General features: G+C 33.2%; 1 protein-coding gene across 5 annotated transcripts in view; it reads right to left on the bottom strand.

The window, feature by feature from the left end:
• LOC131846441 (uncharacterized) overlaps positions 1-13,009 on the bottom strand; it is a 201,318-nt gene that overhangs the window by 138,185 nt on the left and 50,124 nt on the right. For all 5 annotated transcript variants that reach the window (XM_059195737.1, XM_059195742.1, XM_059195738.1 and 2 more), the window contains one exon: positions 8,808-9,348. In XM_059195737.1, coding sequence (XP_059051720.1) covers positions 8,808-9,027 — 220 coding nt within the window. In that variant the 5' untranslated portion in view covers positions 9,028-9,348. The remainder of the gene's footprint in view (positions 1-8,807; positions 9,349-13,009) is intronic.

Below are 13,009 nucleotides of genomic sequence, written 5' to 3'. Positions count from 1 at the left end.
GGATTACTACCAATGGTCGCGGGTTCGATTCCTTGCACGCCCCAAACAATTGTGTTCATGCATATGATTGTTTGTGTCTGTCAATGTTTCTATGTATATGTACATATTTATAAAAAATGTATATAAATATTTCTATCAGTTGTTTAGTACCCATAACACAAGCCCAGCTTAGCTTAGAACTAGATGGCGCTGTGTGAATTGTACAAGGTTATTTACTATTTATTTATTCCTATACTTATTATTCACAGGTTATTTTTTTTATATACGGCCATTCACCTTTTTGAGTTTAGCAGACATGTAGTCGCCTTGAGATATTATGCTAATTAGTTCTAGAATTAATAATATAACTACGATATAATTACTAATATCAATTATCATACATTTTCATTTGACAAGTAACTAAATTTATACAAATTCAATTTAAACTAGAACAAGTTTTATCTAATAGTGACATATTATTCTAAATGGCATTAATCGATTAATCTAATGACTATAATTGAACAAAAAATCTATTCTGGACCTTTAACATACTAGCTTGTTTTTGGACTACTCTAATGCTATTGGCCGCAGCTGGCCTTTACAGCTTCACCGGACGATAGGGGGCGAGTGCAGATGACTCTCAAAGACCGCGGAAGGACTTATGGAGCTGAAAGCCAACTCTCGGCTGACGGATACGACTTTAGTCTGAAGCACCGCTAGGGGTTTGAACCTCGGCTCAGACCGCCGTCATTTCGATCCTCATTTGTATTTGACGGGGGAGCAATCGGAGGGGAACATACTAGCTATATCAACCGACTAGTACCTAATGTATATCAGTTGATTCACCTTCGGAAATAGAGAGCAGATCAAAATAGATTCATAATACTTAAAAATTTTGAGGGTTAATCCAGGAGAATATACCAACCTCATCGGTGCAATAATACATAAACAATTTAAACTATGGTACATTTTTTACTTTAAGGGCGACTTTGACTATATTATTAATTTTGATGGCCTCTTCAGTTAAAGTGTTATTTAGAATACTGTTGCAGAGGCAGATGCCGTTTCGAATCGAAAGTATCAATTGTCGTCTTTTGGTCTCATTCCGTGCACATTCCATAATAATATGATGAACATCTTCAATTTTCCACGTACCGTACAATTTGGAGTTATAGATTTTCTCATTAAAAATGCAAAATTATTTATAGGAAAATGTCTAGAACAAAATCTTAGCGCCAAAACAATATCTTGTCTACTCATATTAGAAGAACTTCTAAGTGTATATTTATGTACACATAATGTATATTTATACCTGTATGAACCGAGGAATGCGAAGACGATTGGGCTGAATTGTTTTATACCTACTTATAACTTGTAAAGTACACAAGAAAATTAAATATTTTAATAGGGGAAAACTGTATTGTTAGAGTCTATGCTATAAATAATATAAATTACGTAGTGGCGTATCTTGAAACAGTGATGCTCGCTATAAAGTTCAAGCTTGTGGCGGCGTGGTGGCCCGGGTCTATGTGCTCCCTCTAATATGGTTGAGTGCAATGATGGCTAGCTCATCCCTCATACTCGTGAACGGGTAGTGCTTGTGGGGACTGGTCTATTCGGGTTACGAACACTGATTAGACTATTAGCTTTTGCAATAGCATATGTTGGTGGTTACTCTATTATCTCAAACTAGAATTTAAAAATGAATCTGTATATTGTAAACATGTAAAACATTTATTTGAAAATAATACGAGCTGAGTTTCTTGTCAGTTCTTCTCATATCGAAATCATTCCGAACTGACAGTAGATTTGACATATCATAAGAGTCTGTAATAGACCTACAAGAATAAAGTTACTTTTAATTTGAATTGAACCGCAAACACATATAGATTAAAAGATATACCTAAATAGATGACAGAAAGGAAATCAATTTGAAACGAGATTACCATAATCGTTGCACAAATATCATTTGGCGCCATCTTTGAATTTATGTTTACTCTGTGCTCAATAAATACTTCATCGTCACAGATGTATCTGTTGCCTTTTAGTGCGTATAATCTGTGATCGCAGTGTGGGACGAACAATCCCGTGTGGGTTACTAAAGTATTTTGCACCATCTATATTGTTACACTAGCTTTATATATATTATTTTAGTGATTTCTTTCAAGCGTTCCTTTTAAAGAATAATAATAACAGACTATTTCACACAACGCCATCTAGTCCCAAGCTAACCAGAGCTTGTGTTATGGGTACTAGACTACTTAAATACATTTATATTGTAAATACATACTACATAATGTACATAGAAAACACACAGATCGATACAAACAATCATACTCATGAATACACATATTTGTGCCGTGTGGAGAATGTTTAATGTTATAGTATTCCAAAGTGGTACCTACATTACATTTACAATATTATAAATTAGGATGAAAATGTAATTAGATTTTTTCTAGAAAAGAGTATATATATATATATATATATGTATATAATATACAAATAATTTAATAAATAATTGTTATAACAACGGCAGTATTGCACGAGAAACAACAAAATTACAAACGCACATATGCATTTCAAATCTACTGTATGTTTAATTTCATCCCCTAAAGTTATAATACTAAAGTTCGGAATTATATGATTCTGTACTGTGGGTGAATATATAAAATTGTCGTGGATAACGGTGTATATTTTAAACAACGCAATCTGAGGAAATCACTACCGCGAAACAAAGTATTATCTGTATTTTTTTTAAATTGCAGTTGATTATTTATTAAAAATATATTCAAACAGTCTATATCCTGCGGCACTGCCTGCATGGAAAACTATCTCACTACCTGATAATGTATTGTTTACTTAATGTATTTATGATATTACAGTCACTTATTAAACTATTTCCTTTTGACTAAATTGCAATAGCATATGCTGGTGGTCACTCTCAGGAATAAATTCACAACATTGACGGTATCGGTAGTCAAGTATTTTAGTACATTACTCTACTTATAATGGTCGTGGGTTCAGTTCCTGGCACATTTATTTGTTTTCAAGGATATGCTTGTTTGTATTGTGCTGATTTCTATGTATTTATGTATGTTTTTTTAAATAAATTTATTTAAGTATTTCTGTCAGTAGTCCCGTAACATAAGCATAGCTTGTAGATGGCGCTGTGTCCATTTTGGTAAGAGTTAATTTTGGTATTGTTACTAAAAAAAAATGCTAAACCGGTAGAGCCTACAAATGCCGGTAGAGTCGCACGACGTTACATTTATTTCCACATTTTTAACAAAAGACTTTACAACCTCAAATCTCGGTCGGCATTTGACGATTCATCGAAAAATCTGCGATCACTCGATTACATGTACCTATTTGTATTTAGAAATAACTGTACCAATCAATACAGTATCGATAATTCTTAATCACTTATCGATTTACGTTTTAAATCGATAAATTCAGCGGCTTTTAAGATGTTAAAAAATCTGTATTAACACAAATCAATTTCAGAATAACTATCACTTCTAATTACAACTCTTGAGTAACTAATTGAGTTATAAAACATTTGAAATGGAATGTTATATATATCATTAGTCGTAATAGAACATCACTAGGCCGCCTTTCGTTTGGCTATTGACCAATACAATAAATCTCACATTAAAAAATGTAATTAACACACTTTTAATGAAGTCATCAAAAACCACAATGAAGAATTAATTACTTAACAACTTATAGAAACAGACTGGTAAAATATTTTGCGAATCTGTTTTTTTATTGGGGGGTTTGGGCTATTGTCAGGTGCTTAGACGTCTATCTTCTCGACGATCTGTTGCATTGTGCCGTACATAGATATATTATGCTCCTTTTTCAGAGTTCGCTACCTAGACCCGTCAGGGACAAGAATTGAAGGATATTCTTAGGACCGACAGTTTTTATCTCCTCAGGATAGAGTGTATACTTTCCAAAGGAGATATTTCGTTTATTTATTATTGACACACATATTACACATAATTATATGAGCGGCAAGTAATAGTGATTACTTTAGTGAATATAAAAAATTGTAATAAAAAACAAAAGTGTATATGATTTCGTAAAACAACAAAAGTAAACTTCCATTCAAACATGCATTAAAATCACAAATCGAACTCACCCAATATACATAAAAGCATGACACTTAATGCCTACAACACTATTATTAACCACAATAAATGAGTAATAAAAACCTGGTTTTTATGTGTACTTAATTCGATTCCCGAAATGCCGAATACACGTTTTATTATCGCCTTTCATGGCGGCCGTTTTTGCGAGACCATTCTCATTGAGCCAACTCGGCGGGCCGATTACGTGAGTTGATAGCAACCCGTTGCTGACCAATTGGAAATTCAGAAATATTTATTTATTTACAGATATATATCGCAATTATTTTTTTATTCTACAATACAATTCGGAAACTGGTTTCAGCTGAAAGGGATGAGCAAGAAATTCGATAAATAATCTTGAATTTAAAAGTTGTACAATGTCTGTTAATTTCTTAATTTCATTTAACGGTAATAAAATATTATTTACTGGTAGATATAAAACAAGATTCAAGCAAAAATAGATAATTTTCTCTGTCTTGTGTTCTAATTCATACGAAGATACGGCTCCATATATACAACTAAACAAATATCTTCGAAAGAGCGATAAAAATTTTGATGTACAGCATTAATAAGTGAAATCACTTATTAATGCTGTACATCATTTATTATTTAACTTTTTATATTTTGTGGACGTTGAATTTAAATTATTATAATAAAAATAACATTAATTAATACCGGTTCACAACATATTTTTTATGATGAATTAATTGAAAAGTGACAAAATGGCTAATGTCAACACAAACCGCCGGAACCAAAAGAAAAGAAAAAAAGTGACAATTAAGCATACGTTTTGTCTAATGTAATAGGACCATAAGCTAATAATGTTACGAAATGGCAATATTCATAATTAAATTATTATCCGATTCTAATCGGATATCGGACCACCGTCGTTCAACCTGCAGGCGATAACGATCTAAAAGAGACATTACCACAATTAAATGTAACAGTAACTATTATTATTGTCTAAATATAATTATATAGCAATAAGACGCTACTTGACGTCTGTTATTAGAGTATTATTTGGATGTTCGATAGGGTTGCCAACATTAAATATACGTATAATAGTTAGGTAAATACCGAAAGTGTGCCTTTTCCATTACTGACTTCAAGTGCTTTCTGTTTTTACCCAATGGTTAGCCAGTAGAGACTGCCATATGGCATTAAAAATATATAAATAGTACAAAATGAATGACTTTCTCTCTTATTCATTTCACAGCTTCGTTAGTAATAGGCTAAGGTTGAGAAAAGGCAGAGAAATTATAGAGTACGGAGGCATGACAATGAACCTTATCCTTCGGTAATGTATGAGTCGTATCAAGGGCGTCACATGATAATGTGATGTCTATAGTGTTCATCTATATACCCTTTATAAAATATCGCATATTATGGCCTCAATTTGACTATTCGACCGATCCGATTGTCATTTTTCGATATGACTACTGGGTACGGTTGTTACTATGTGTGCACTAACTAAAATATGCACAAAAAACTCAATAAAATCATCACAACATTGGATGGAAGTGAAAAATTTATTCCGAAAGTCAAAATCGTGCAATATTACGTTGTAGTCATACAATATTATACAAGGATGAATAACGTATACGGTCGGTGGTACGACATTTTATATGCGGTTCGGAGCGAGAGGTAAACCAACGAAATCTGCCTACAATCTTCTAAAAGATCATGGCCTGTCTAGAACGGCAGAACTTATATCTAAAGCTGCACTGGCAGGCTCTTACCAGATTTGGCTAGGCAGGGAGAGAAACACGAGCGGTGAAGGCGAGTACGAAGTTGAAGTGCGTAGTTAAAGAGGTCCCTTAAAACTACACCCCGGTCAGCAGTCCCGGGAACTACTCAGAGATTCCCTCTCTGCAACACAATGGACCCGGCACTCCTACGGTAAAACTATGGTCCGCGAAATGTTAAGAAGTTCGTCTTTCAATTTCGGGGACCAAAAATCTCGTCCCCTTATGGATATACATACCAACAGGGATGCCAACCGTATCGGTTGGCATCCCTGAATGTTAGATTTGAATATGTAATCATTCCATTACAAACTTTTTTTATTGGATAAAAAATATTAAAAATCTACATGGCGTGAGAGGCGTTCAGCGTCTTGGAATAGAGCTAGAGCAAAGCTGGTTCGCAGTTCAATGTAAAATAGTATATTATAATAGAGTAATAGTAGAACTTTACTAATATTTTCTTGCTCGTTCTTCTTGTTATGAATCTGCGTTCCGAATACTCATTCGGTAGAATAACAAATATGATAATAATAGCAAGCAGCAAAAGCTGAGAAAAGGCGACAATAACGTAAATAATAATACGTATTACCTCCATAAAAAGGGAGATATATAATATAAATACATAATAATAATACTTTATTTGCAAATGTAGGTAAACAATAAGGTTTTTTTATATAGCATATGCTGGTGGTCACTCTATTCTCCCAAATTGGAATTTAAATGAAATAGTATTATTGTAAATATGTACAACATTAAAAAAAAATACAAGCTGACTTGTCAGTTCTTCTCATCTCCAAATCATTCCGAACTGACAGTAGATTTGACATATCATAAGAGTCTGTAATAGACCTACATGAATAAAGATATTTTGAATTTGAATTTGGTGTTAACAATATGTGATATATGACTATTCAAAAGTGCTTGTAAAGAGTTTATTAAAATAAAGATTATTTCTATTTCTATTAGATTAGAAAAAAACTAACAAATGAGCCATTGATGCCATAATAAACATATTTATTATTATTATTATTAGTATTATTTGCATGCTTTATTTTCACAGCTTTGATGGTTTTTTACGCTTTGTGGTATATCACACTTATGGGCAGAAACCGAGTAAGTTCAGTCTATGTGGAGATTATTATTTTTAATGTATAATGTGGACATTTCAATATACTTCAAAAGACAATAGAATACGTTAGCACAATAACGCTTCTTAATAACTTAATAACATTATAAACGAGAAAGTTTGTGAGTAAGGGTGGTTGTTACTCTTTGACGCAAAAATTAACGGATTTTGATGAAACTTTACAGCTTATACATCAGAATAACACATAGCCTTGAATTCTTATGGCGTTTATGCTAGCCTTAACTATGAAAAAAGATTTCAAAAAATTTGATTGAACACGTAAATTTAGCAAAAACTCTATACATTTTTTTCCGATACAAAAACTTCACGGCGTTGAATTGATTTATGAAACTGACAATCATGAGGTGTTCTTTTTTATAAGTGCCACCGCAATAACTCAATTAGTCTTATATATCATGGTGCGACCATAAACCAGAATATCGAGACTAAAATCAATTACGTTATAACTGCTGAACAAATAGTTTTTTTTTATTGTTGGATAGTGTACTGTTTGTACTCTTCATTATCTAATCTCAAACACCAATTGTCTCACTCACCGTTCACAGCTTAATGCCCGCAAGACGACAGCAGTGTGCGCTAGAGACGACATAATGCTTCCTTCTCTTTCCCAAAAATACTAAAGATTCCCTATTTATTGAGAAAGACGATGTATTGTAGATAGAAGTATCAACAAAAATATTTCAAAAACGAAGAAAATGTAATGCAGGTGAAGTTGCGAGAGGGGATTTGTTACAAATAAAACGGATATTATAATTAGAATATCAGATGAAGGTTATTATTGGAAGGGTATAAAAAAATTCGTATTTTTTTTATTTGATGCATACGTTATCTCTAAACGATGTTGTCGATTCCAACATTTAATGGTTCAAGTAAATGACTTTATAAAGGTATTCCTTTTGCCACATGATGCGTATTAAGATAAACTTACTTCCAGTACTAAATGTAAAGTACTTAAACGTGTAGACTTCGTGTTAAGAGCTAAATCTAGTTTATATGTTAATCGTTCGCCAATTTGCATTTCATATCAGTTTTTGTTTTGCGCAAAACGAAAGAAATCTAACTAAATCGCCACTTAACCGACCGTTTGTTGTTAACGGGTGTTGAAGGAATAGTTAGTTATCTTAATTTATGTAATGATGTGGTTAAGGAATAGTTTCTTTATTATTTTATTATCTGATGACGACGTTTTGTTCTTCCAATTTTTTTCCAGTAATACGAAAGAAATATTTCGATTTTCTTTCATTTTATTGCATTATCTTATACATAGATAGATTGTAGAGATTGAAGTAAATATAAGAAATTGATAAGTAAATAACCTAACCTAACCTAACCTTGGAAATATCAGATTAATGTAATGCATAATATAAACATCTACAATCTAATAATAAATAAAAAAAAACATCACATAAATAATTATGTGTACCTAGAAGAATGGTAGAAATCAGGAAAACCACATTATGTTTTATGTCAACAAATACAATTCAGAAAAGTGTAACCTACTCCAGAATTCGCAGTACTGAAGTAATGTTTAATCATTAATTCAGATTTGTTACAAAATCTTGGGACTTTATTAGATTTTTATTTCAATTTTATGTCTATTTTTCAGAGTTTTTAGAATTATGATATTTTCATTGTCAGTTTTTCGCTGTTACCTTTCGTGTCTACATTACAAGCAATTACCATATTTTATCTGTTGTTTCATTAATTTCACATATACAGTTTAATCATTTCATCGCTACAGAAAACATTGAAAGATATCGACATACAGAATAATAAAGATGCAGAGAAACAAAAAAAACTTACTGTACTCGCTCTTGCCGTCTGTGGTGCCGTTGACAGTGCCATCTGGTAGCAGCTGTAGATATCGATTCTTGAGGAACATCTGTATTTTCCTGGAAGTGCCCGTAATGTGGCTGAGGTTCGCCGATCGCTGCGCGCGCTGCTCCGGCGTGGGCGCCGCGGCGCAGGTAGCTAGCGCTAGCGCCGCGAGAATGAACCGCAGCGGGCGCGTACGCAAACGCATGGCGCGCCGCGCCCATGGCAGCCGCCCCGCCGCCGTCACTGCACAACCCCTTCTCTCATCCCTCCACGTCCTCAAAGTCCGCCAATAACCATACCCTCAAACTTGCAAATTCACCTCTAACACTCGCTATTAAAGTAGAAACTTATGCGCCTAATGGAACTTCATTGGCGCCCAACGTGTGATTTTCATTCAGTTCGATATCGATGTTTTAGTGACATCGCTATTCGCATGTTGTTTCGTTAACTATTGCACCATACGATGTAATTCGCCACTTCTCGGTTACAAGCCGCAAACGATCCGATGTTTGCGGGATCACACGATCTGTAACAATTTAGAATTTTGTTAGTGTCTGCGGTAAATCTAAAAATAAATTGTACTCTGTTAGTACGAGTATGTTCAGTATAAATTTTGATTACAGCTTGTAAAACATGCCTCTACTTTTTTTTCAATAGCTATTGATCTACTTGACGGTTGTTATTCAGAAATATTTACATTTTTTAATATAATGATGTTATTATCAACTAATTAACACACTATCAAAAACTTGATGGTAGTAGATATTATTTTTAGATTTATCTAAATTAGTTTTAGAATTAAATGTATCAACAATCCTTCTCTCACAATCCTCACTCGTTACTAATATTATAAATGCGAAAGTAACTCTGTCTGTCTGTTTGTCGCACTTCCACGCCAAAACTACTGGACCGATTTAGTGGTACACAGATAGTCTATATCCTGAGAAAGGACATAGGCTACTATTTAATACGAAAAAAGGGTTGTAAGTGGTTGAAAGGTGAGACGACAGGTTATATAGAAGTATCGTTTTTAAAGCTACAAGTTCGAAACTCATTTTTTAGGTTGTTGATTAAATATAAATATGACATTCAAAGTTTGTAAAACAAAATTTGTGAAATAAAATAGCAGACTAAAGTATGTATGAAAATCCTTCATTAGTCGTTTACTCCAGGCGGACGAAATCGCGGGCACAGCTAGTAAATAATACACAATAAATGAACATACATTGTTTTTAAATATGTACTCAATCACTGGCAACAATATGAATTACTTCAGCCTACTATTAATATCACAGTTCAGTTGAAACATGCAATTCTGTAACCACACTATAATTATAGAAACGAACGTTTAAATTAAATGCTTTCTATATAAATATACAAGTCTGGATTTAGAATATTTACATGCAAAACAGGAAATGCTATTTTCAACAACATAAATTCCCTCTTAGCGACATTAACACCTTCTTATACCACAAATCGTGTATCTATTACTCGTTACTTGATGTATGGTGACGTATCTATACCCAACAAATACGAGTAACAGTAACAGAGTCTCGGTTGCTTACAGATGGAAGCAGGCTAATAAAACTTCGCAAATGCCGATTTAAAATATGCGCAGATGCAATTGCCATAGATTTTAAACTAATATTATTTGATTTGATTTGATTTTTAGGACAATTCACACAGCGCCATCTAGGCTCAAGTTAAGCTAACTAAAGCTTGTGTTATGGGTATTAGGTGACTGATTCAAATACATCGTTTTTTTTGTAAATACATACATACAGACATAGAAAACGCCCAGATCATACAAATAATATTATACTATTACTTATGAATACAAATATATGTGCCGTGCGAGGAATTGAACTCGCGACCATCGGAAGTAAGACTGTGTATTAAACGGCTAGACCACCGAGGCCGTCAAATGAAATGTGTGAAAATATTTGATAAAATTGGTAAGTAATGATAATAATTTCTTTTTTTATCTTATGTTACATTCTCTATCTGCCCAAAGTTACGCGACGCCTTTTGTATCAGTTTATTTAAACTTATTACTTTCTGTATCTGGTGCAATAAGAAGTAGACAAATAAATAAAAAATAAATACTATACTATGTACATATAGGTATGACAAAGGCAATGATAGACAGTCTCGGTGGTCTAGCGGTTTAGGACACCGCTTTACTTTCCTTTATCGCAGATTCAATTCCTCGCATTCCTCCTTGTTTGTTTTAGTCGAACTTGCGATCATTGGTAGTAAGGCTGTGCGTTAAATCACTAGACCACTGAGACCGTTAAAACAAGCATTTATTATGATGTAAATGATATTACGATTAATATTTAAGTCGTAAATGCTAATTTTGGTAAATTTCGCGTGATTAATGTCAACAAGTCTTTATGTATACAATAAATTTACGCTGCACCGGTCAGTGCGAAACATAAACATGCTGTCGTTCAATATTTGTAGAACATACAAGTAGCGAAGTAATATAACCTTTTTTTATAGCCCTGGGGACAAATTCGCTTTCGGCCCACCTGATGGTAAGTTATTACAGCCGCCTATGAGCACCCGCAACACCAGGGGAATTGCAAGTGCATTGCGGCCTTTTAAGAAGGAATAAGCTCTTTTCTTGAAGGTTTCAATATCGTATTAGTTCGGAAATACCAATGCTGGAAGGTGATGCCCCAATGTGATTGTGCATTGAAATAAGTTTCTAGAAAAACGCACGGTGGAGGACCACAATTCATCAGAACCGAAGGACCGCAGATGATCAGGATGATTTTTTAACTTAACATTGAGGCGATATGGTTTTTAAATAAATAAAAATATATGTACATAAACACATAAAATTTTAATAGCTGTTATTTGACAAATATCGCAAAATAAAAACAAATTAATTTTCTTTTGGTTGTTGTACCTGTGGTATTTAGTCGTAAATTATTTATATGTGATTTTATGCGTTCTTTAAACGACCATATAATTTTATTAATATTATAAATGCCAAAGTTTGTGAGTATGGCTGGATGGATGTTTGTTACTCTTTCACGCAAAAACTGCTGAACGTATTTCGATGAAACTTTAGAGTAATATAGCTTATATATCAGAATAAAATAGGCTATAAATTTCGCGCGGGTGAATCCGCGAGCTCATTTTTTATAGTAATTATCATAAGGTATATTTATGTAAAAATTAATCAATATTGAAGCTACTTCATTACTTGGTAAGCGACAGTAGGTAATCATCTACTTTCACTGATTTATGATAAATGAACAAACTTTATATAGATAGGGTTATTTATTAAATTTGTAAGATTTTATGTCATATTCGTATAGACAAAAAGGTTGATTTTGTATTTGCTTAAACTACAGATTATTTTTTTCTCTCTTTATTCTGACACATACATTTATTAAAAAAAAACTTATAAATACATTATTACTAAGGAACATTGAGTGTTTAAATTTAATTTAAAAGTTGTATTAACTAGATAGAATAGATGTCAAATCTATATATATATATACATATATATAACTCAAAAGTGACTGACATAGCGATCTATCAACGCACAGCCCAAACCACTGGACGAATCGGGCTGAAACTTGGCATGCAGGTAGATGTTATGACGTAGGCATCCGTTAAGAAAGGATTTTGATTAATTCTACCCCCAAGGGGATAAGAGTTTGTATGAAATTTTGTCAATTTTAAACCGATCGGGCTGAGACTTTGCATGCACAAATCTACTATGACGTAGGCATCCCCTAAAAAAGGATTTTGATATATTCCACCCCAAAGGGGATAAATTAACGCGAGCGAAGGGCAAAAGCTAGTTTGATAATAATGTTGAGTGATACAATTAGATAATAACATATATTTTTTAAGATTTGGATGGTGGATACAGTAATGTACTGTATGCAAATCTATTATATATGAATATAATACTAGCAGACCCGTCTACGCGTTGCTGTGGCTAAGGTTCTTGAATAAAATAATATTGCGACTATAAATTGAGGTGTAAGCTATCCTATCTTTCAAGTTGGATCAAATTGCACACAATGCGCAAATCAAATTTGCAATCGGTTCAGTAGTTTAGGAGTCCCTCTCGAACTAAGAACGTGGCACGTAATTTTTATATATAAAGATATACAGTAGTAGTATACCATAAATACAGTAAAGACAAAGTTTAGAAATTC

This window comes from Achroia grisella, unplaced genomic scaffold, assembly GCF_030625045.1.
Source record: "Achroia grisella isolate CSIRO2021 unplaced genomic scaffold, CSIRO_AGI_Agris_v1 utg511, whole genome shotgun sequence".
NCBI classification, from domain to species: Eukaryota; Metazoa; Arthropoda; class Insecta; order Lepidoptera; family Pyralidae; genus Achroia; species Achroia grisella.
The sequence above is the reverse complement of the archived record's forward strand: the minus strand, read 5'-3'. Positions and strand labels throughout refer to the sequence as shown.